Source organism: Aotus nancymaae, unplaced genomic scaffold, assembly GCF_030222135.1.
Source record: "Aotus nancymaae isolate 86718 unplaced genomic scaffold, 86718_ANA_hifiasm-v0.15.2.pri h1tg000019l, whole genome shotgun sequence".
NCBI classification, from domain to species: Eukaryota; Metazoa; Chordata; class Mammalia; order Primates; family Aotidae; genus Aotus; species Aotus nancymaae.
The window spans coordinates 25,946,039-25,970,871 of record NW_026988431.1 but is presented as its reverse complement, the minus strand read 5'-3'; the positions used below and the strand labels follow the sequence as shown (position 1 = coordinate 25,970,871).

General features: G+C 40.2%; 1 protein-coding gene across 1 annotated transcript in view; it reads right to left on the bottom strand.

The window, feature by feature from the left end:
• Positions 1–23,916, bottom strand: part of COL6A6 (collagen type VI alpha 6 chain) — a 109,903-nt gene extending 85,987 nt beyond the window's left edge. Inside the window, exons 1-9 of the mRNA XM_064378681.1 lie at positions 23,834–23,916; positions 20,935–21,531; positions 18,692–19,312; positions 17,061–17,621; positions 15,713–16,270; positions 12,870–13,445; positions 10,149–10,718; positions 2,056–2,399; positions 1,894–1,972 (exon numbers count right to left, since the gene is read on the bottom strand). Coding sequence (XP_064234751.1) covers positions 1,894–1,972; positions 2,056–2,399; positions 10,149–10,718; positions 12,870–13,445; positions 15,713–16,270; positions 17,061–17,621; positions 18,692–19,312; positions 20,935–21,531; positions 23,834–23,900 — 3,973 coding nt within the window. The 5' untranslated portion in view covers positions 23,901–23,916. The remainder of the gene's footprint in view (positions 1–1,893; positions 1,973–2,055; positions 2,400–10,148; positions 10,719–12,869; positions 13,446–15,712; positions 16,271–17,060; positions 17,622–18,691; positions 19,313–20,934; positions 21,532–23,833) is intronic.
• Between the last annotated feature and the right edge of the window lie 917 nt (positions 23,917–24,833).

Genomic DNA, 24,833 nt, shown 5'->3' with positions numbered 1-24,833 from the left:
ATTGCACAGTTTACACATATTGATGCCTGGCCTGAAAGTAAGGAAGCTTTCCTAGGTCAATAGATCATAGGGCCCCGCACCCAGTGAAGTCCTGTGTGAAAGGATGGGAAGCCAGTGAGAGAGGTACTTCTTGTCCATACTGAAAGCCACTTTATTTTCTTTATTAAAGAAAAAAAAAAAACAGAACCAAAAAATTCAAGAGATCCTTTGAGATCTTGTTTGGTGTAAATCTGACAAGTGAAGAAAGTGGAAACCAAATTATCCACATTTGACCATGTCAAAGATGGTCACTTTTCAAAGAATTGGACACTTCAAAGAACGTTATTTCCATGATTTCTTTCTCTCTTCCATTTGAAGAATCTAAATTTCTGAGGATATTATTCAAAATATAGCTTCTGAAGTTGATACCGATTTACTAGTTTTTCAGTGGGCATTGAAAGAAAAATGTTTGGTCTTAGAATTCTGGGTATTCCAAAGCACACCCTGAAAGAGACTCTACTGTTGATTTCAAGAGAAACAGCTTTTCCCCAAAAAGGAAAAGCTGAAATGAAATAAAACAACAGCAACCACCAAAAACAACAACAGCAAAACACAAAACCCTACCCATCCCAACTAAGCCCTCTACGATCTTTTTTCAGTCTTAATTAAAACCTTAATTACAGCTCATGAACAAAGGCCAAGACCAGAGAGAATAGAAACAAGGCAGATTTAGTAAATAAGGGATAAATAAAAAAACCCATGCTCCCTAGTGGTAAACTCAGAGAATTTTGCAATTTGTTTAAGATCAGAGAGAGAGAACCAAACGGAAAAGACAAAGTCCTCTCAACCTCTATTAGCTAAACTGAGAAGTAGTATCTTAGGTCAGGTTCCCTAGAAACAGAGTCTGAGATGAGGATGTGGAGGCACACAAATTGTTGAGGAAGCACTTTCAGAAGAAAGGGAGTGAGGAAAACAGGACAGGGCAGGGGAAGAAGCTGAGCAAGACAGTGTTGCAGCTGGAGTCTAGCTTTATTTAGCCTGATCCCAGGAAGCTCTGGAGCATCAATTGCACCACACCACTGGTGTCATTTAGAGGCAAAGGTCCAACTCTGTAATCTAATCTGCTGCCCAAGGATGAGGTGGAGAATAACCTTCCAGGTGAGGCAGCTGTACTGGTCAAAGGCAATTCTTGAGAAAGAGTAAGCTGTGAGTTGCTAGCAGCTAGAGAATGGGTGAATCTGCCAGTAAAGGAGATGTAGGTGAGGCAGAAATAGCACCCACTTACAGAAGAGGACTTCTATTCTTAGTCAAACAAGAATATGTGGATGTATTTCACTTCCCCTGATCCATGGTTTCATAAAAACCAACAATAAATCAGACTGGCCTTTGATTTCAAAAGCCAAAAGCCTGGTGCCAGAGCTTAAAAATCTCAAACACCATGGTTGGTCCATCTGTGGTCTGAAGGAAGGAACTGATTAGAAAGCCCCAAAACATGAGCAAACTTATCCAACAATGCTTGCAACTCTGGAAACTTTAAGAGTGTTGGAAGAAAACTGAATATTATTCCTTGGTCAAGGAGAAAACATACTGTTCACTTTTGCTGACACTAGAGCAATATTAGACAATGCGGGGTGAGAGACAACGAAACATTCTCCAGAAAGGTCAGGAAGAAGAAATACAGTAATATGAGACAAAAGATAGGACTTTGTATTCAATGCTGTTTCATACACATAAGGCATGAAGAAAAAAGTAGACGTCAAAATATTCTGAGAGCTCATTTGTTCTGCCTAGTACATACAGAATACAGCGATTGCCAAAATCAGGGTTATTCAAAATTTAAGAGCCTGGAAATTTAGTTCTGATATTATAAAGTTAATAAGCACTCCCTTCACACTCTTCTTCCACACTCAGTACCTTCTTTTCTAAGTTCATCAGATTTTTGTTCGAGTTTCTCAACATCATCATCCAATCCATCTGAAAATAAAAGGACCACCTAAGAAAGTATTCAAAAAGAAAAATGAGTTAAAAGGAGTTCACTGCAATCACAGACCAACAAATAAGATAAAGCCATGTTACCTTTCCTCGAGCAGCTGATTTATTCTGAAATGTATCCCATAGAGAATTCAAGAGGTTTGCATTGAGAAGAGATGGTCCTTTAACTGTTATATCCTTCAAGCTGTTCAGTATGTTTTCACTGTAGATCTCAAACTTGGGAGAATATTTTTCTAAGGCATTTGTTACTTGAAAAGCCACACTGACCTGAGTCTCTGTGCCCACCTCACAGCTTACTCCATTGAGGGAGCTGATGGCACGTAAGATGTCTTGAAAGTAGGTTTCCATCCAAGGCTGACCTTCGAGCAAAGTCTGCCCTTTCTCCTGAGTTGAGACATCAAATCCCACCACAACATCCACGAAACAGTCTAGGATTCAAAGGAAAAGCATGCCTTAATAAATAAACGAACACCTTTATTTAACTCAGACACCATGTCTGAATCAAGGAACTTGAAATTCTTTTTCAGTTATAAAGTTGGAACACAAAGAAGGGCATAAATAATTAAAGGAAAAGGCTAAGAATCAACTCTTTTAATCTGTAAAAGTGTAAGGGTACATTTTTTTTTTCAGTTCATATCAAATCTGATGATTCTATAATGAAGTTCTGAAATATTTTAGCTTTGAAAAAGCCATGCAGAATCATTTATATATGTCTAAAGTACACTGTGGGAATGTTAAGAGTCTAAAATGAGACATTCATAGAATGCTACTTACCAATTGAAGTCATTCAACAAATATTAAATTATAATAAGGGAAATTTAAGAACATTTGAATAAATTTACTTAGAAAAAAGTAAATCACAAAGGACTCATCTAAGGAATGGTTTTGATGATTTATCTTTCTAAAATGGGCCTTTGATTCCTCTCGTTGACTAACATCCACTCAGAAAAGAAAAAAACAATACCAAAAAATTCAGGAGATCCTTTGAGAGCTTGTTTGACAAGTGAAGAAACTGGTAACCAAGTTATTCACATTCGACCATGTCAAAAAACGGTGCTGCTTTAGGTGCTCAGCCATTCCGGAAGCCAAGGACACTGCCATTCTGGAGTTAAGAAATACTTAGAGGGGTGTAGCATTAAAGTGCTTTGCTCTTATTTTTATTAATTCTAGGGAAACTTAAGTGTTGGAGAAACAAGAAAGGGCTTGATATTTTAAGCTGAGTGTCCTAAAGGCAGTTACTCAGAGAACAATAAAGTCATGTGATGCACTCCTCCTTCAAGAATTTTTAACTTGGCTAACAACTCTAATCTTTCTCAGCAAATTAAACACATACGGCTTGCTTGATAAAATGAGTGGTTGTTTTTAATTTGCTTTGCTTAGATTAGCAATTTTTAAGATATTTCCTGTAAAGACAAATGCCTAACTACTTCCAGACACACTGGTCAGTTGGTCATTTGCAAGCGTTTAAAACCAAAAGTGTCAATTTCAACTTTTAAAACAAGTGCTGGCAACTTAATTTTTTATGAGAGATGAGTTGACTGAGGGAACACAGAAATCTTTGATAATCAATTTTCATCATGAGATTCAAGGTAAATCAAAGTGTTATCAAAAAATCTGAAAGATCGGACATCTTATTTTACTATATTTTACTTTATTGGAAATCTCTTCTTAATCAGAAAATAAGATAAACTAGTTAGAAAAAAGCATCAGAATATATCCTTTCCAAAATTCCTCTTGCATCTATATCTTCTAATATCTGTCTTGAGCTTGAAAGTTTCATTTTTGATGACTGTTTTTCTGGGAGCAGAAAACCAGGTAGTAACCAAGATATGATAATGTCTTTGAGGAAAATAGACTCGTGTGAAAAAAAACCAACCAGCAGAAATGCCAAAATGACATCAAGTGACCTTGGCAACTGTCGCCTATAAACACTGTGTATTTTAAATTTTTGTCTAGATTGCTGAAAGTACAAACTTATTTAGGTAAACAAGTTTCTTGTGTTTAATTAATTGACAAATGATTCTATAATCATGTGATAGAAGGAATGGAATTTGGTAGACAAGTCCAGAATTAGTAATCACATGTCTAAGTACAGTGAGAGAGACAAAACCATACTGAGCAAGAGGCTCTCATGCAACTGCCTAAAAACTTCATTGAGACATCTGCCCTTCAATCAGGAGCCCTGTCTTGAAGTCTTCCACGACACATGTTGTGCTTTATAGAGAATCTGCCATTGGTGATGGCAGATTGACTGGAAGCAGAGATAGTTTTGGACGTGAGCTAGAGAGAAGGCTAAAATTGGATTTCCAAAGAAATAATAAAGAATTAAACTAGGATAACAGAAGTGGGAATAAGAAAGGGGCAATAAAAGCAAAATATTTAAGAAGGTAATTAGCAGGACTGGCTACAGAGGGTGATAAAAGTAGTAAGAGTGGCAGGCTGAGCCCTTGACTAGTCCTCCAATTGCAATGTGGAATCCTGGGGGTCAGGTCTACGAGCGGGAAGACAGAAGTTCAGTTTCAGTCATATGCTGGTCACCACTCTGTTACTTCTGTTACTGTTAAACTACTTTTGGAAGCTCTTATCTTCTCTGAGCAATAATTTTCTTGTCTAAAAAAATAAGGGGATATATATTTCAAAATAAAAATACAAAAGCACAGAAAAGAGTGAATTGGACCAGACAGTTACAGTCTCATTGTTTCCTGCCAAGCACAAAAGCTGATTCTAATTATTCATTTATAAAGACAGTTCTTAATTGGAGCTGATGATCACAGATTCTTGGTATTAAGAAATACTGACAAGAGGCTAGGGTACATTTGTAAGATTAGAAGACAGATTCTTGAGAAAATACTTTAAAGGGGAAAGTGGTAGTTATTAGCTGGGATAGGGGATAAATCTGTTTGGGACTTTGAGAGACGGGGTATTTTCGATTAAAAAAAGAATGATCTATAAAATACAGCTAGGGAATGTTATAGACTCAGTTTGTATACCTCCCAGATTTGCTTCCTCCCTTCGCCAAGGCATAGACATTTGTCCACTGAAGAGCCAGCCCAGCTGCCACCATTGTTAGTCTGCTAACCACAGAGGTGACAGCCTGGCTTTGACACGGCCTCCACCATGCTCACTGCAGAAGGACCTCAGTGGTTCTGGTGCCCGTGTGCAACCCACGTGAACTCAGGGAGGCACTGGCCCCTTCACCATTTCCAGCCCTAGATGTAGTGCACTGTGGGACCTGTTTCTGGTTTCCCAGCAGTTTCCCGAAGGGGCTGGGTAATGCAACACAGTAGTGTAGGGAAGTTACTCTCTGACTTATAAGAGGCAGTAGATGCAAAGGTATTGTCAGGTAAATCCTCTCCTTTATTCCCCGTGCTGGGCTGGTCTACATGGTGGTTCTATAGGGCTTCTCTAGTGATTTTCTGCATGACCAATATTCCAGTTACACTTTCTCAAGCTGTGGCTAACTTGGTAACATAACATAGTACCTTGTATTTACTTTCCCCTCCTTTTCTGCATCACTTCCCTTCCATTCACTCTTGCTTCCCTGGGACTGCACTCCCAATAAAGTATTGGCATGTAAACTTTGCTTCAAGCTCTGTTTTTTGGAGAACCCAGACCCAGTTAAGGCAGGAACATAAAAAGAGCTCCTTATTAAGAAAAGTTGGAAATGAATGTCTATTTTTTTCCTTATATTTTCCACATCTCTTGAATCAAATCCTGAGGTTGTCTCTTACCCGAATCAGACTGGTCTTTTACTCAGTCTCCCTTTTGATTCATCTATCCATAATGATAGATACAGAGGATGAGAGATGCTTCTGATTCTTTTGCTACCTAATCATGGCTCCATGCCAAAAGAAGGCAGAACCTCCACATCCTGAAAATAGCTCAAAGTCTCCCCTAGTGAACAGAATAGCCAGTCTCAAAGAAAAATTGAGAAAATAAGCATGGATAAAGGTGAAAAAACAGACTTTGGAGTTCAGTTGCTTAAGAAAATACCATGTATATTTATTAAATTTGAATATAGCTCTGAAATGGGGCTAAAATACTTAAGTCCCTAAACTAAGGAAGTCTTGGTAAATTGTCTTTCTGTGAACTAACCCATTACGCCATGAATTTTCATTCAAGAGATCACTTCATGGTACTCTCAGCAACATGCTATGATGTTAGCTAAGTCTCAGTGAACACTTACCATGCACTTCCAATTCACGATCTCACTCGTCCTCATAAGACACAGAATAAGTAGAAGCCCTTTTTCATTTTGCAGATGAGGAAGCTGTGACACAGAAGCTTGCCCAAGGTCTCACTGTTAATACTGTGGGTCTCACTCATAGGATTCAGATCTAGGCTTCTTGGGGTCCACATGTGGAACCACTTACTCTACTACTTCCTGGATAGCCAGTGATGACAGGTCATGCAGGTTGCTACTTCTGCTACTGGATTATGCTATTGGAAGTGACAGCTTAGGAGGAAGTGGTTTCCTTAGGGAATATCAGCTTGTGGAAACAATTTCAAAGATACAAACCTATGATGACTTAATAAGCTCCAGTTATTAATTGGTGAAGCACAACACTTAGATACTAGTTCTTTATATATAATGTCAACATCAGATAACCTAGACAACAACTATATCAAGAAAACAGCTTAATTTAACAAAAAACTCAGGGGTGGGGGTGGTGAGAGGAACAGCTTGTGGTCAGACAAGCCGAGGTTTCCAAATGTGCTTAGTCTTACTTCCTGTATGATCTAGGTAAGGCTACCAACATTCCCCTGAACCCCCGTTTCCATATTTATAAATGAAAACATAAATACAAACCACATAAGATGTTGGGAAAATTAAGTGAGATGTACATTCAAAGTGCGTAGAGTACCAGGCTTAACTCTTCGTAGATGCTCAAAAAATACTGATTCTTAGTTACCTCCCTCATAGCTCCATGGCGGCTGACCTCCCTTTCACATATGTTGAATCACAGTATACAACTAGAGGAACTTTTAGAGATGATTTAGCTTTACAAACCAGAAAACTAAGACTCAGAAAAGGTAGTGATATCTCCAAAGTTATGCATATTTTAGTAAGAAGCAGAGCAAATGTTCAGGCCTTCAGTCCAGTTTGCTTTGAGCTGTACGCAGCTACTGTCTGATTTCCTTATTTTGGGATTTATAGTTTAAAAAGAACTGGCATCCCCTAATACATTTGTACATGCCTTTGAAGCTTTATCAGTGTTCATTCCAGCCTCATCAGTCTTCAGCTCACAGCCTGCCTCACATTCTTCCCTGCTGGAGTAATAACCTCGTTTATCTTAATACAGAGTATTTTTCTTATTTTTTGCATTCATGACTATTTCCTTAAAAATTAACTCGTTAACTACTTGGAGTTCATATCCCTGTTTCTTACTTTCCACAGGGTTTCCTTTCATGGCACTCAGATCGAAACTAGATGGTTCAGAGATAATTTTCTGCCTAATAACTGGGCTTGAGCATTTCACATGAAACAAGAAATTAATGTTGAAGGTTGGCTGAGGTAATCAGATACATTCCAAAGTATGTGAAGCAGGATTTAGAAAGCCAGTAGTCCCAAATCAACTATAGAACTCTTAACCTTTAACCAGCACATCAGGTCTTATTAAAGGTTTGAGACTGTGGTTTGGAAAAGTGTGTTTGGAGAGAGGTGTTGATGTGCTGTGGGCTCTCCCATTAGGCACAGACACACGTGAAAGGAGAGCAGCTGATTTCCTTTTCAAGCTGAGAGAGGCTTTCAGAGACAACCTGGAGATAACCTAATCCTGGAAATTCTAAAGCACGAGGCACAGGATAGCATATTGCCCTCCCTACAGAGAAGAGGCAGTCACATTGGAGGGCTGCAATTCCCAGTTTTTATTAGGGCAATTAATATGTTATTTGTTTTTTGTTTTGTTTCACTGTTTTGAGACGGAGCCTTGCCCTGCAGCCAGGCTGGAGTGCAGTGGTGCGATTTCAGCTCACTGTAACCTCCGCCTCCCAGGTTCAAGCGATTCTCCTGCCTCAGCCTCCTGAGTAACTGGGACTACAGGCAAGTTCCACTGCTCCCAGCTAATTTTTAAAAATATTTTCAGTAGAGTCAGGGTTTTACCATATTGGCAAGACTGGTCGTGAACTCCTGACCTTGTGATCCTCCCACCTCGGTCTCCCAAAGTGCTAGGATTACAGGGGTGAGCCACTGCGCCTGGCCAGCAATTGATATGTTATTGTTGACCATGGAGCTGATATGGCTCAGTGAACAGCAAGCTGTTTTGGCCTCCTCTAATCACCTAAGGAGCCCCTGGAGGGGGGCAGAGAAACCTCAGCTGAACAAAGCTAGAGGCATCCCCAGATGCCCAGAGGCTGAGAAAGGCATAAGGGACACTCTGGAATAGAGACATATTTACCTTCCTAAAAAAAACTGTGGTGGAGAGATCTTTAGACAAAGGTGGCTTGGTCGGGGAGGTGATGATGTGGGGCAGGAAGTGGAATCTTTGAAGGACCTATGAATGGACCCAGCTTTAGACATGGGCTATTGTCAGAGAACTGACAGTTTCATCAGATTAGAAACTTTCCTGTATCCCTTTAGTTGTTCCCCCTTTCCTAGTACCTTCTCCTTCTGGAGAGGCCAGAAACTGTGGTTAGTAAGATGGCGCAGCACCTAGAAGATGGGGAGTGCAGTGAAAGGCTGTGGACAGAGGGTGAAACGCCAGCCACTTCTCACACAGCAAGGCAGCCTGTGGCAAGCTGGAAATGTGGAGTAACCTTAAATAAAATGTAAAGTTTTAATATTACACTGGGATGGACATATTAATCACCAAAAGGAGATTCTTTTATTTCCTGAAAGTGATGAGGGGCAAGGGAAGACTAGCCTCCATTAATCAATTTAATGGTCACTGGCAGACAAAAATGAAGGGACTTTATAATTATATCCCAGGTGTTACACTTACTAAACTTTAAATATGCATTTTCTCTGTGGCACATATAAACCATGGAATACCATGCAGCAATAAAAAAGGATGAGTTCATGTCCTTTGTAAGGACATGGATGAATCTGGAAACCATCATTCTCAGCAAACTGACACAAGAACAGAAAACCAAACACCACATTTTCTCATTCATAGGCGGCTGTTGAACAGTGAGAATACATGTGCACAGGGAGGGGAACATCACACATTAGGGTCTGTTGGGGGCTAGGGGAGGGATGGCGGGGGGTGGGGAGGTTGGGGAGGGTAACATTGGGAGAAATGCTGCATATAGGTGACAGGAGGAAGGGGACGGCAAACCACCATGGCATGTGTGTACCTATGCAACAATCCTGCAAGATGTGCACATATACCCCAGAACTTAAAGTACAATTTGAAAAGTTTGCATTTTCTCATTTAATCCTCATAATGTTCTTTTGGACTAGGTGCTGCTATCATACACATTTAGGAGGTGAGAAAATTAAACTTAGAGAAGTTAGGCAACTTGTCCCAGACAGAAATGGCCATAGGGCAAGGATTTACTGTCAGGCTGTTTTCAGAGCTGCCTCTTAATGACCTTGCAGGTTTTTTTTTTTTTTTTTTTGAGTGGAAATCTGGGGTTAATGTTTGCCATGGGGAGTTAAACAGAATCACAGCCAACCCATAAGGTGTCTGTATAACAGAAGAAGTTACTTCTCCTTTAAGACATTTGACTTTCATCTGTTGAAAGTGTCAAAATGCACTCAATGTAAAGAAGATATTTACTAACTTCTGCGGTAAACTTTCATAATAAAGATATAAACCTCTAGGGAGGTTTCCTACCTACCTGTATCACAGCTCTTGGCAGCCCTATAGGCCATATTGCCAAGCAACCAAAACTCAGTCAAATATTTCCCTTTCTTTGAGGCATGCTCTTCAACCTCTGAAACCAGCCAGATTGCAAACAACGGCCTTTTCCTCACACCTGACGGCAGGCATTCCCACTCACAAAGGAGCCCTGCTCACCCAGGAGACAGGGAGAAAAAAGGGCACCCGATTTCAAGCACCCTGTTTCTCAATCCACAGGTCACAAAAATTATTTAACTGTGAAAGCTCGATTTGAAATCCAGAGGCACACATCTACATTCTCCCAGCAGCCCCAGGGGATGAAAATGGAGCTTGAGGAAAACGCCAGAGAAGACAGTGCGGGGAATCGATATGAAGAACTCGCCAAATACTTACTGCTCTCACCCCCTGTGGTACAGATGTTGCGAACGATCCTTTTTTTGACCTTCTTCAGTTCGTCGAAGTTGTGCACTGTCAGTTTTTTCTCTGCGGCCCCGGTGATCTGAATGAGCTGCTGGTCATCTACATCCCCGATGCCCACGGAGAAGATGTCGATGCCTCTGTGCCTCAGGGCTTCCGCGGCCTGGGCCACCTCGTCTTGGGACTGGCCATCTGTAAGGACCAGCAGCACCTGTGGGGTACCAGTATTTATCCTGCTGCCCATGTCTGGCCGGAAGTAATGTCCCACCTGCCTGAGTGCGTCACCGATGTGTGTGTTTCCACCGAGCTGCTGGATGTTTTCGATCTGAAATGATATCTCCTTTTCACCTATGAAAGTTCCCAGTGGAAACTCCTGGCGATAGTTATGGCTAAATTGTGCGGCTCCTATACGCACTCTGTTGAGGCTGACATCAAAGTCTTGAACGACGGATACCAGAAATTCCTTCATCTTCGTGAAGTCACTTGAGTGAATGCTATTTGAACCATCCATAAGGAAAACGAGATCTACTTTGTCAATTTCACAATCTATAAAGAGGGGAAGGAACAACAACAGCAAACCCAGATTGTTATTCTTTCTTTAATCCACCAAGAGTAAATTAAATGTTCGCAGCTATATAGAAATGTTATTTCTGGAAGGGCTTTCTTATCTTATGCTAGCCCGTGGTCACAACTAATTGAATTAACTGGAGAGGAAATAAAAGCAAATGATCAGTTCATAAAGTCAGTACAAGGCATGAATCACTCACACATCTTTTTATGCTTCTCTTGGCTTGTTTGTTTGGTCTTATGCCATTTTATTTTCTGAGATGCCAGAGAACTAGGGCCAGTGCTAAGGAAAATTTGTTGTCATCTACAATCTAGCCCAAGCTCTTCCAGAAAGCCTGGTGACAGTAGTAGCACATCAAGAGAAGAGAAAACAAAGCACACATACATGTAGGGATTCGAACAAAGAGGCAGATGGTTCATATTATTGACTTAGCCTCCATGGTCATTTGAGCCAATAAATATTTTTCTAGTTCATTAGTGCATATTGAGAAGAGGTTTTTAACAAAATGCCTTTTGGTCTGTATCCAGTCAGTTTTCATCAGCCCCCTTCTGCTATATGTAGGCAAAAATACCTACTTGAGAAAAATACTTGTGAACAAGCAATGCAATATAGAGATGCTTCCCCCATATTAACACAGCAAACATAAAACAAGAAGAACATGGGAGGCCACTGCCAAAGAACGAGTTATGCTTGGCACATGTGTGTTCCTTAGCTTTCTGGTAAGCATGATCGTTCCCAGTGATTCACCACTGTCCTAACTTAGTTCTCATTATAGCCTCGGAAACATTAAAGGTATCTGAGATTCCTCAAGTCCAGATAAATAAGGAAGTGATAAGAAGAAATATGGTAAATTGATCCTTTAGGATTTGGTTAACTCATTAAATCACTTTGTTTCAGATTTCAATAAAGGAAATCTAGTACTGTTTTTCCATCCAAAGGAGAACTTTCAATATGAAAATGCAATGTCAGCTCCTATAAGGAACTTGAGAAGGGTAGATCACATTTTGGGCAATGGCTACTGAGAAGAGATTTGTACCAGTTTTCAGTAAGGCCCACAAAGATTCAGTTAGTTTTGTGAAAGAAAAAGATTGTACCTGCATTCTAAGAAGCCAAGGCGTAGGAAAACCAGAGAAGTTAGATGAGTTTTAAAAAGAACTACTATATCTAGATGTTGGAATCATGAATTAATAGCAATTCATCTAGTAAAAACATTTAGTATCTTTAGTAAAATACATCTTGGGAAAAACAGGAAACTAAGTAGAAAACAATCTTCCTCTGAACCAGAAGTACAAAATGACAGCAAAATGATGGAGGGAAGACATACACTCATGCAGCAAAGCGATCTCCAGCTGCCAGAATAGAAGCCCAGCATTCAGTGCAAAGGAAGTCCCACTATGCTCTGTCCTGAAAACCTCTGAGGCTGCAACAGAGTTTTTAATGCTGGGCTCCACATTTTAAATGACCTTGTGCCATAACTGAAATAAGCAAAGAAACTGGGGACTTCTAGCCTGAAGGAAAGAAGACTTCAAGCAATTATAGCTGGTTCTTAGGAGGAGAATTTGATTTCCTGGATAAAGAGAAGGGAAAAGAACTAGTGGGTGGAAAAAATGTGGAAGCAAATTTGTGTTCTGATGCAGCCTGTTCACAACTGGTGAATTCAGCTAGGTGTAGTGGCCCAAGCCAGGCCTCATGACACACATCTGTAGTCCCAGCTCCTTGGGGAGGCAGAGGCAGGAGGATCACCTCAGTCCTGAACATTGAGGCTGCAGTGAGCTGTGATTGTGATACTCCACTCAAGCCTGGGCAACAGAGTAAGACCTGGCTAAAAGAAAAAGGAAAAAAAAAAAGCCAAAACCAAAACAAAACTGGTGAATTCCCCATCATTAGAAGAGTTTAGGACAAAGTGATTAGGAATGCTGCAGAAACTATCTCTCTTTGGGGAGGAGCCTGAATGAAATATCCCTGAGGTCTTTTCAACCCTGAGATTTTGTAATATAGAAAGTCCTATGAAACAGTTAGAGCTCCTTCTCTTCTCTCTGGAAAACTTGTTCCTGACAGTTATTGCTTTGTTTTTTCTCTCATTTGTCCCTCTGCTAATAATTAGGAAAAATGTAGTTGACAAACCTTACCTACTTTTGAAGAGTTGCAGACACTGGCTGTCACATCTGAAAATATTCCCTTCAGACCTCCGAAAGTCTCCACAAAGAAGTACTTGTCACTTGATCCTGCCATGGCTAACAGCTCCACAGGATTGGCACCAGCAATCCCCACAGCCAGGACAAGAATGCCTTTGTCCCGCAAGGCCTTTGCTGTGGCATTGAGTTTATCAGCATCATGGGATTCCCCATCGGTGATCACAATGAGGACTTGGGGGACCCCCTTGTTCAGGCGGCTGCCCTGGGCTTCGGTGAACATGTGGTCTGAGAAGCCCAGTGCCTCAGCAGTATAAGTATTGCCACCCATGGGCTGGTCATTCTGGAGCACTGAAATTACCTCCAGTTTTGTGCCAAAGTCACCCAGATAAAACAGTACCTCTGGGTCATCAGCATACTTGAGAGCCCCAAACCGGACCCGATTCTTGCCCACATCAGCTTTTTTCACTAAGCCAATCATAAAATCCTTCATGATATTATACTCATCATGGTCAATACTGCCAGAGCTATCGATGACAAACACAACATCTAAAATTTCAATCCGCTTGCATTCTGGAAGAGGAAGAGAAAGGTAAACCATATGAGATTAGCTTTGGACAGCATGGGAGACGCCCCAACCTTTTTTTAAATTGCTAGTGTTTTCTCTCCATGGGGATCATGCTGTGCATTAGAATGTTGACTCCCTGGATAAGAGAGACAATACACCTACATTTGTGCTGGCAGTACATAGGTGACACTCACGTAGGCAAGCTTGTAAGATAAGGCAGGAGTGAACTGAGGGCCCACTGCAGGGAGTGAGATGGGGTGAAGTGTGACAATCACAGGATTGTTAGGAATAAAAACTTTAAAAACCTTTGGACTAAAGAAATAAATTCTGTGTAAATTTTTCTGTATAAGTGGTTTCTCCAACATGTGCTTTCATTTATACAAATTTGCCGTTTTTTTTTTTTTTTTTTTTTTTTTTGGCCACAGGGATCTTAAGATTTGTATACTTAATATAAACCCTGGGGAAATGACCAAATGAAAATGAATTTGGCAACACTATATTTTTCATGATTCTCTGATGGCTGACTTTTCAAAGTTACTTTTTCCTCACTTTTGACTTTTCTGAAACATCTATTTTCATTTTGGGATCTCATCATAGAAATAAGCCCACTTTGCACTTGGTCCAACTAAGCTGTTCTAGAATAATGCTCCTATTAACTTTTTACATCTGAGGTCGGTCAGCACCATGGAAAAGTAAAGCAGGAAAGACACAATTAACTCTTAATCCATGTGTAGCACGTTCCCTCCAAAGGCGCAGTGTTTCAAATCTAACTCATCAGTTCTGGAGAAGGGGAACTATAAGATGGTTTATTTAGTCCTTATGTAGCACATTCTCTCTACAGGCCATAGAAAGGCATGATCCAAACATTAACTCGTCCATTCTTGAGAAATGGAATAGTGAAAAAGAAGCTGCCCCCCCGCCCCGCCCCGCCAACCAACAGTCCCAGAGGTGCCCCATTTTCTTCTTATGCCATCCACTTGCTGGCTATGTAAGGGCTGTTGAAAACCTTAGAGCCAATGTACTTATCTCCATGAATTGCAGGCCATGTGTACAGAGCCATTAACCAAATTCCCAAGAAAGGCTGGCTCTACTTGGGAATTTATGTAGAAGAACTATGTCCCCATAGTCTTGGCCTGCCTGGGAAGCCTGCTTGGATCACCCAGGAGGCTGGGGGTAGATTACTCAGTGTCAGAACACTTCAGAAAGTTCTTATTTGTTCTGGGTAAAATTACCAGGAAATACAAACCAGGTGTACTCCTTTTCCTACAAAATACAGATCACGAGCACCAAACCTTCCAGTGGGAGTTGAACAGAACTGTTATTTGAATATGAAAACAATGTTCCTCTCTTCCCTTTAAACTCCATGAAGATCCATCTCCTTCATTTTCAGAATGCCCGTTTCATCAAGCCCTATGGGTCCCAGTGTAAATCAGCCCCTGATATTTGCTGAGTTTTTAATTTGATCATTTCCATTACCCTACATTTCCATGACTTTTGATCATTTCCATTATTCTGTGGTTTCACAGAAAGATGGTGGGGACTATGCTCCTTACTTCCTTTGAAGCAACCATTGCTCAAGTCCTCTTACTTTATTCCTCCTTTATAAAATTTGATAAATATCTAAGTGTTTTCCCAAACATTATCACCATTTGATACAAGTGTTGGTCTTTAGAAATTGCAAAAATAAACTCTATGTATAGTAGATGTGTAGGTCAAAGGGGAGCCACCTTGTCTGGGAGGATAAATGCCAGGCCTGCCTCAGCAACCCACACGTAGCCCAGTGACACAGGGCACACAACAAGGCTGAGCCCCTCGCCTCAAGGTAAGACCAGCTCTGTAATTCGTGCTCTAGAGGTCCCCATGGGATCAGGCCGAACTAGACTCCAGCTAAGGTGATTTCCTTGTTCAGTTCCTACCCATGCCCGGTCCTGTTCCTACACTCCTTCTGAAAATTCCTCAATAAATCACTTCCAAAGACCCTGACATAATTTCTGCTTCTAGGGAACCTGATCAAAGACCCGGTATGATATCATTTTTCTTAAATGGAGATTCATCACTCTAGTGCTATTTGCCTGCAAGTGGGAATGGGTCTAGGTAAACCAAAATTCTTCCTGTCTGTTTAATTCAACAGGTCAAAGCCACTAGGAGAAACATTTCAATTAAACCAGAAGTTTACCATATGCAAACAGAACTACACTTAATTCAAGAAATAGGGGCTAAAAAAGACATCTGTTGTTCGGATAGTCCTGCTAGTGAGTATGCCCATGCCTACCTTCACGGGGGCTGCATATTCCAAAAACAAGATCATCTTCAATGTGCTGCAGAATGTCAAAATTCTCAACATAAAAAACCATCTCGGGCCTCCCGCTGATCTCTTCAAGCTGGGTGACATTGGAGCCAAACACTCCCACAGAGTAGATGATTATGCCTTCTTGTCGAAGCGCTACCGCTGGTTCCTTTACTACGTCCTGAGCTTCACCATCCGTGATGAGGATGAGAAACTTTCTGACGTTGGGTCGGGCACCCTTGGTGGGGCTAAAGTACTGAGACACAAAGCCCAGGGCACTACCAGTCAAGGTGGTTTCTCCAATGTGAACCATTTGGTCTATTGCATTTGAAATGTCGCTTTGGGACATGAATCTGTTGAGCTGAAACTCCTCCTTATTGACGCCACTGAACTGGACTACACCAATTTGCACCCGATCTGCTCCAATCTGAGATTTGCTCACCAGGTTTTTCATAAAGGTTTTCATTTTGCTGAAGTTTTCAGGTCCTATACTTCCAGAACTGTCCACCAGAAACATGATATCAGCTTTCATCTCTTTGCAAGCTACATAGGAAAAACTGGGATGTTTATTCAAGTCAGCTACATGTAAAAAGTTCAGAGTAAACAGGAAAATCTAAAACACAAATAATTTTATATTGAAGTGTGTATTTGCTAAGAATCATTAGTAGTAAAAAAAAGCACAGAAGACAATGAAAATGAGAATATTCTATTTGTTATTTAATAATTTGCTTAAAAACATAACTCAGGGTTACTCAACCTCAGCATCACTGACATATCAGGCATCATTTTTACTGAGGTGGAAAGTCTGCATTGTAGGATACTGTAGAATGCTTTGCAGTATCCCTGACCTCTACCTCTTAGATGCCAGGAGCATCCCCCAGTTATGACCATCAGAAATGTCTCTAGGCATTGACAAATATCCCCTGAGGGCACAAAAATCACTCCTGGTTGAAAACTAATGATAGAGCTCTAAAAGATTTCATAAAAGCTTTATAAAAAGACATTCAAATAAACCTGAAGTACTCCTTACAATCTGAAATCATTTTATCATGTTACACACGTGGCGTATACTCATCTCTATTCATGAAGAATTGTGAGAGGAAGCTAATTAATATTATTAGGAAATTTCTTCAAATATTTTTCTTACGCTTCAGATAGTATTTAGAACAACACTATAATGGACTCTTAGCTTTGTTCTAGAGAACAAACATGGTTACACAGGTCAACAAATGTCAACTTAGTAATTTTTGTTATTTTTCTAAACCAGTAATGTCAATTATTGCCAGGAGAGCAATTTGTGAAAGTCAGTAGATCAAGCCATGATTTCTCTTACCTTCTTCAGCACAGATTTCTTGAACAACTTGGTTTCTTATGTCTTTCAGTGCGTCAAAGTCATGCACATAATATACTCTTTTTTCCTCTCCTGCAATTTCTCGCAGCTGTGTTTGGTTGGCCTCCTTGACCCCGATAGCATAGACTCGAATGTGCTCTTCTCTCAGTCTGTTTGCAGGCTCCAAGATGCTATCCTTGGACATGCCATTTGTCAGGACAACAAGGTGACACGGCACTTTGTTTCCTCGCTGCTTCTTTGCTTTTTGCAACAGACTCAGTGTGAAATTCAGTGCTGCGCCTGTGTTTGTATTCCCACCCATCTGCCTGATATTCTCAATGGCCTTTCCCAAATCCTGCTTGTTGGAATATTTATTGATCTCAAATTCCAAGTCCCAGCTGTCAGCATACTGAACGGCCCCAACCCGCACCTTATGGGGAGCAATGTTGAACATCCCTACCACCTCTGACAGGAAGGACTTCATTTCATGGAAATCCGTGGCCTGGGTGCTCCCTGAGCCATCGATGAGCAGATAGATGTCTGCTTCCTCAGTGTCCACACAACCTAAAATGGAATCAATAAGTTGCATGTGGCATTTGAGGCAAACATGAAGAAGAAATCAAAGCAGATGGAGAGAAGAACAAATATGAACCTCTTAGGTAAGCAGCTTCTAGGCTTAAAAAGATATGGTTTGTTAGCTTAAAATGGGGGGAATCTTAGCATCCCTTAACCCAAATGAACTGCTTCTGACACTTATTACCCTAATTCTCTGCCATGAATCAGGATAAATCTGAATATAGCAGGAGATTTAAAATATTTAAAGCTGCCTTTTACAAGACACTTCTTCCATTAGTAAATAACTGCTTGGCAAAAAGTCAAGTAGTGTTTTGGGAAATGGAGAAGGTATTTAACTGGACATATGGGCACATGAACTCTCTCTTGAGCAAATTATTTACTCCTTATCCACTCCTAGTCAACTAACTATGGATACCATTCATGAGTGAGACAATGACACTTGTAGTAAAAAAGCTATAAATATTTATGGAAGAATATATGCATGTATATGTATACCTATACACAAAAATATTTACATAGTATAAGTGTATATATGAAATGCAAGATACATCACCCTCTATCTCTGTCCCTACACTGGTGGATGCTAGAATGGTACCACACAACAAATTACACAATTACGTCATTCTCCATTCAAATCATACTCCTGTTTATTCTCTAAATTGGAATTTGGAAATGAGGGAAGACGATTTGGGTGAGAAAACTACAAAAAGAATAAAGAAATAAAGGGAAGAGCAGGGGAACATGAGAGACAAGAGAGAGATAAAAGAAGATAGGAAAATAGCAAAAGGAAGGTATTCTGGGTGTGGATGAGTAACAAATCTAATTTAAACAGAACAAAAGAGGAACTAAAAGGGGAAATCTCTTCTCCCCATGCCAGTACCTCAATGACTTCTATTGTCCCCAAGTTAGGCTTCGTATGATCAAGCTAGAGTAAAAAATTAGGAACTTATCCTTCCCACCCACATCCTACCTGGCCAATCCCCTCTGTATACAGAATATCTGAGAGACAAGGAAAAAAAAAGAATTCTAGCAACCCTTCTTTCAGCAGCAGACCTTACCAGATTTGAGCGTTTCGGTCCGCTCTGAAAAGACAGAGACTGTGTGTGTTATTTGGTTCCGCAACTTCTTCAGAAATGTCTGGTTGTGAGCAGCCAGGTCGGCGAAGGTCTTCAGTTTGGAGACATACTGTTCAGCAGGATGGGATGCTATCTTTTCCAACTGGGTGTCGCTGGCCCCCTCTATGCCCAGGGTGAAGATGGCCACACCCTCCCGTCGGAGGTTAACAGCTGCTTTTGTCACATTGTCTTCCGAAGCTCGGTGGGTCACCAGCACGGCAATCTGGGGCACCCCCTGATTTTTCCGACTGCCATTCCGTGCACTAAAGACTTCCTTCCTGAGCTTTTTGATGGCAGCTCCAGTGTAGGCCTTCCCAGTTTGGGGAGAGAGGTTCTGTATATGCTGGAGAATCTCTGACTTATTTATGCCCATGCTCAGTGAATTTATCACTTTTGTCTCATTGCTATAGGCCACAAGGCCTACCCTCATGCAATTTTCCTTTATGTCAAGAGCAGATACACTTTCTTCCAAGAATTCTTTAAGGAAGTCAAAGTTCTCCTCGCTTCCATTGACTGACACATCTAACAGGAACACAACGTCAGCCACAGAAGGGCCTTGGCAAACTGTGTGGGCAAGAAATAAACAAGCACAATTTTAGCTGGTGGTTCAGCATTTTGCTCAGCATTAGAAGGCATGATGAACATACAGCAGAGCTCAGTTATGCACTTAGAGAAGAAGGTAGACAAATAATTATGAAGTTGAGATTAGAGAGACCTGGGTTCAAATACTATATCTTAGCTAAACTCCCAGCTTCAATTTTCTCATCTGTAAAAGGAAGATAATATTAATCTCATAGAGTTGTTACAGGGATTTAATGAGATAATATTCTTAGCATAGGCCTGGTATATAAAGTTCACTCAGTGAACCATAGTCATTGCTATCGTATTAAAATCACTTAAGTATCATCAACACTGTAGTCAGCAGTTACAGTCCAAATATTCCTAAGGGATAGGAATGAAACAGCAACTGCACTTTCAGTTCTTTTATTTGGGAAAGATGCTAGTAATAAGGACCTAGAGTTTCATAGATGACTCCAAGAAAAGCATTCTCTATTACCCACAGGTAATTATATATATCAGCTCCTTCAAACTGATTTAAACAGGAATAATGTGAATTTCCTATATTACATATTTGGACATGTACACGTTGAACACGTTGTTTTTTACTGCCTATCCCTGCCCCTCTCTTGAATGATGATCACAAACTCCTGGCCATTCTTGTTACTACAGTAGTACAAGAGGACAGTTTGGCCACAGAGCAGAGCACAGGGAAAACTAATTCAGAACAGGGCAGCAGGGAGTGAGGCAGTCTGGAGCTGAAACTGCATGGCTGGGAATTGGGAGACCTGGCCTACTAGCTCTACTTTAAATTGCAACCTGGCCCAAGACATATCACTTTTTTTTTTCTTTTTTTCCCGAGACAGAGTTTCACTGTGCCATCCAGGCTGGAGTGCAGTGGTGCAATCTTGGCTCACTGTAAGCTCTGACTCCCTGGTTCAAGCGATTCTCCTGCCTCAGCCTTCCAAGCAGCTGAGACTACAGGCACCTACCACCATGCCCAGCTCATTTTTAGTAGAGATGGGATTCGCTAGGTTGGCCAGGCTGATCTTGAACTCCTGACCTCGTAGTCCGCCCACACTGGCCTCCCAAAGTGTTGGGATTACAGGTGTGAGCCACTGCATACAGCCAAGGTTCATCACTTCTAAGGAGATATACAAGTTCCTATTTGTGAAAAAAAAAAAATAAAAGGGGGAGATTTGTATTTCGCAAAGTTGCTTCTAGGTCTAACATTCTAGGATTATATTATATGGTTTCAAGATTCAAGAATTTCTTTAGAAGCAAATTTACCTTTTAAATGAATCAATACTAAAACTACATAGCAACTAAAGCCCAGGGAAATAGCTCAGAGATCAGCCGGGTGGCAGGGAGAAAGCATCCCTAAATTTTAAGAAGTCTGTGAATGTCACGCAACATGGATAAGTGAAATGTGAGAAACCAAGGCTTGTGGGGTTCACTGAATTGAAAATAGTCATAATCACTGGACTCTCTTAAACATATGGATACGTAACATCTGAAAATGTGCCCATTTGGGGGAATAGGAATGTTCACAGAATTTCGATCCTCTCCACATTTTAGATTTTCAAAAGTGTTTTATCATCGTTCCTATACATGCATCCTCAGCCCACCTTCTACAGGGATGTCATCAACTGCTCCCTCCTTGTACTTTGTTACATCCTTGATGATCTTTGTCATGTTTTGGGAAAACATGCTGAGGTCTCTGACTGTCCGAAGGTTGAAATGGAAATGGGATGTGGCCATGGCCTTCAGGTTTTCCTCAGAAGCTTCCTGCACTCCCACAGAGATAATTTTCACCCCATCTTTCTGCAGGGCCTTTGAAGCCTCTTCCACATCATCCTCAGACTCCGCCGAAGCCAGGACCACCAAAATTGGGGGAAACTGTTTCCTGTCTCTCCCATTTGTGGGTGCAGAGAAATAGGTCCTGTGAGCCTCCTGAAGAGCCTTTCCCATCTGCAGGGACCCACCAATGAACTGAAAGTTCTTCTTGAGGTGGTTCAGCATGGGGTTCCTGCCTTTGAAGGTGCTCAGGTGGAATTCACTGTGAAGCTTGTCGCTGTACTGGGCCAGGGCCACACGGTATTTGTCAGCCTCTATGGGGAGACTGTTGATCATTTTGGTGATGAACAGTTTCACAAACAGGAAGGACTTAGATCCCAGGTAATCAGAGCTGTCCACCAGAAACACAACATCTGCATACTTGGGGCCTGCAAAACCACAAACATATGAGCAAACCAAAACCTTAAAAATTTACTGCCATATTTAATGCCAACTCTATGGGAGGAAAGTACTTTCTTTAAATTTATTTTTAAAATACCTTCCCAGTAAACTGAAAATAGCTTGCAAATGAAAATTCTCTCAAGAAAAAGAAATAGTTGCATCTTGGGCTGATGTTTTTATGCAAACTCTCATTTGAACTGATCACAAAATTAAGCATAACTTTTGTAAGGAATTGGTTAATCAGAAATAGGTAGTGATTAACAAGTGACTGGAAAAAAAAAACAAACAGAAAAAATTGCGGGTTTTATACCTTTGTGGATAATTTCCTCTTGGACTTTTTTTGGCTTTTGGAATTTGACTTCAACTTATATCAACAGGATAAAAAGATTAATTGAAACTCAAACTGTATCAAATTCACTTTAATGGTAAAATCTCAAAGATGGCCTTTCTCATTTAAGCAACACAACAACTGATCTGATTAATTTAAAAATATTTAAGTTTTATATTCCAAACAGTCAAATTAAGTTTTAAAAAATCTATAAATCATAAAAATATGGAAATGCCAATCTATTTCAAGGTTAAATATGTTAGTACTTTTGATGAATATCATGAATGAGCATTGTATCACAACTGGCAAATTTTAGCCTTACATGTACAAAATGTGATGGCACCAATGTATCTCTGGCTAGAAAAGGGATTCTAGTTTTGGTTTTCATTAAAAATGTAAGTTTTATATAGGAATGTAATACTTTGCTTTAAAAGTTAAACTTCATTCAATATTAGATTCAACACTAGTTATCTGGTACTCTATTTTTACATGATAGAGAATCATTGGATTCAAACACTAACTGTTGTTTACTAGTGGTCTGCTGGTTTGAACTCAGAGCTCTATCTTAGCATAAGATCCATTTCTTGTCTTGGGCAGGGAGGGAAGTAAATATGTCGTGTATGTTTAAGAAAATACAGTGCAATTGAACAAATAATGGACGCCCTGACTTTGCCTTCAGCTAACTCTGTGAGCTTTGTCAAGACATTCAATATACTTAGGCCTTAGTTTCTTCTTCTTTAAAATAAGTAGATTCAACTAGAAAATATCTAAGTTACCTCCTCACTCTGAGATTCCAATTATCTAAAATGGTTACTAGATAAGTTCTAATCAAATTTGAATAACTTCAATCTTTTCCTTTCTCTAGTGGCTGGGAAACCAGCTTTGGCATCCCTATTTGTTATTTCATTCTCTTTACAGCCATCTGATCGAGGCATAGTAGATAAAATAATTTCTTGTCTTTTAAATAACCCAAATCTAACCACTCTGAGATTCTTTTCATGATTATACAGCCAGCAGCATCTCAGGGGAAGAAATAAGTGAGGGTGTATCAACACCCTCCGAAAGAAGCCTGAAACGCTGTGAACACTGCCAGGGGAGCCCTGCCGTGGGTGGCTTGATTTGTAACCACCAGTGACTTTCTATTCATGAATGAAGTCCTACATCTTTTGTGGAGAAAGGAAATGCAGATGACTGGCACATAAGATGGACTCAGGTTCTGATAAGGTCCATCACTATGCCTGAACCATCAAACATTGGAGGAAAAAACATGGCTTCTACTTAAGAAGCTCAAGGCCTAGTGAGACATCAAAGGAAGACATTTGCAGGGCAAAGTCAAGTTTATGTCTTTAGAAAACTTGCTTCCAAGGTCAGTGTCCTTGAGGAAGCTGTAAAAGCCAGTGTAAGTTGCTTTGAACATGAGCTGACTGGTACAAGAACCAATTATTTATGAAGTGGTGAAGTGGGGGTGGGCCGGTATCTTAAGTCCACAGAACAGAGATTCCCAACAGACAAAAGACAGTACTACGAAGCTTTCTTTCCAGGGAAAAAGCACTTTCTTCATAATGAGCAGCTGAATAGTTAAATTTGGAGCAAATCTGGACACTTAAGATAACCCTTTGACACAAATGAATTAGGATGAGACATTCCAAGTTTTCCAGGCCTGAGCCTAATACTAACAGAATTTTCATGCAACCCCCCAGAATACCTAAAAGGGGTTGAAGCAGGACAAGATGACAGCTCTCATATCTTTCTATTATTAACAAGGAATAAGATCCAGAAACAAATGATCTTCAAAGAAACACAGAGTGACCTCACAAAGAATTTGACCTACCACCCTTACTCTCAGTACCATCAAAATCAAAACAAAGTGATAAAAAACTCCTAACTTTTAAATAGGTCAAACTCATGTATTATCTATTTTCTGTAATCAAAATTAAGAATTCTTTTCAGTTTTTCCTTACCAGAATCTTGGTTCACAGAAACATGGAAACAAATTATCATGAGGAACAAAATTAGCAGCATTTTCATATAATGACAAAAAAAATCTTCAACTTGAAATCTGAAAAGGCAAAAATATAAACATATAAGATTGTGTGTATTTGGGAATACTCACATACAAGAGCATGCAAAATTAAATAATAAATTGGGTGCAACAGGGGATGAGGGATTTCTGAGGTTCACTGACCTTCTAATATGTGAAGTGCCTAGAGAAAACAATGCATCGAAATTTACAAAGTCTTAAGCATTTTTCTTGGTCCCCAGACATAAGTACTTATTCTCCTGTACCCTAGTGTCATCCTCTATCTATTCATTGCTAAGACGATTCAGAGTTCACCGCTGGGAGACACCTTGAGACCTATTTTGTAATCTCGCCATCATGAACATGTAGGTGTGCTTTATCTTTGAAGACTAATTTTAGATGTGATCAGAAGTCCATGGATTTTTCCTTTTCCTCCCTAATTGAAAATGTAGCTGTTTTCCTTTATCCTTAATTCAAGAGAAGACATAACAGAACAAGCAGTGATTTTCCATATTCCATATAGTATCTTGCTCCTCAGAATGAGGAGCTCAGCTTACACCATTTTATGTCCAACTTCCTAGAACTGCATGAAGCAAGGATTTTCCTATTTCATTTTGGCCTAAAGCATTTTCAGCCACCTTGAAATATTAAATGTATTGAAAATAAATAATATCCCAAGGATTATAAATCGTCCTATTATAAGGACACATGCACACGAATGTTCATTGCAGCACTGTTTACAACAGCAAAGACTTGGAACCAACCCAAATGCCCATCGATGATAGACTGGACAGGGAAAATGTGGCACATATACACTGTGGAATACTATGCAGCCATAAAAACGAGGAGTTCATGTCCTTTGTAGGGGCATGGATGAACCTGGAAACCATCATTCTCAGCAAACTGACACAAGAACACAAAATCAAACACCGCATGTTCTC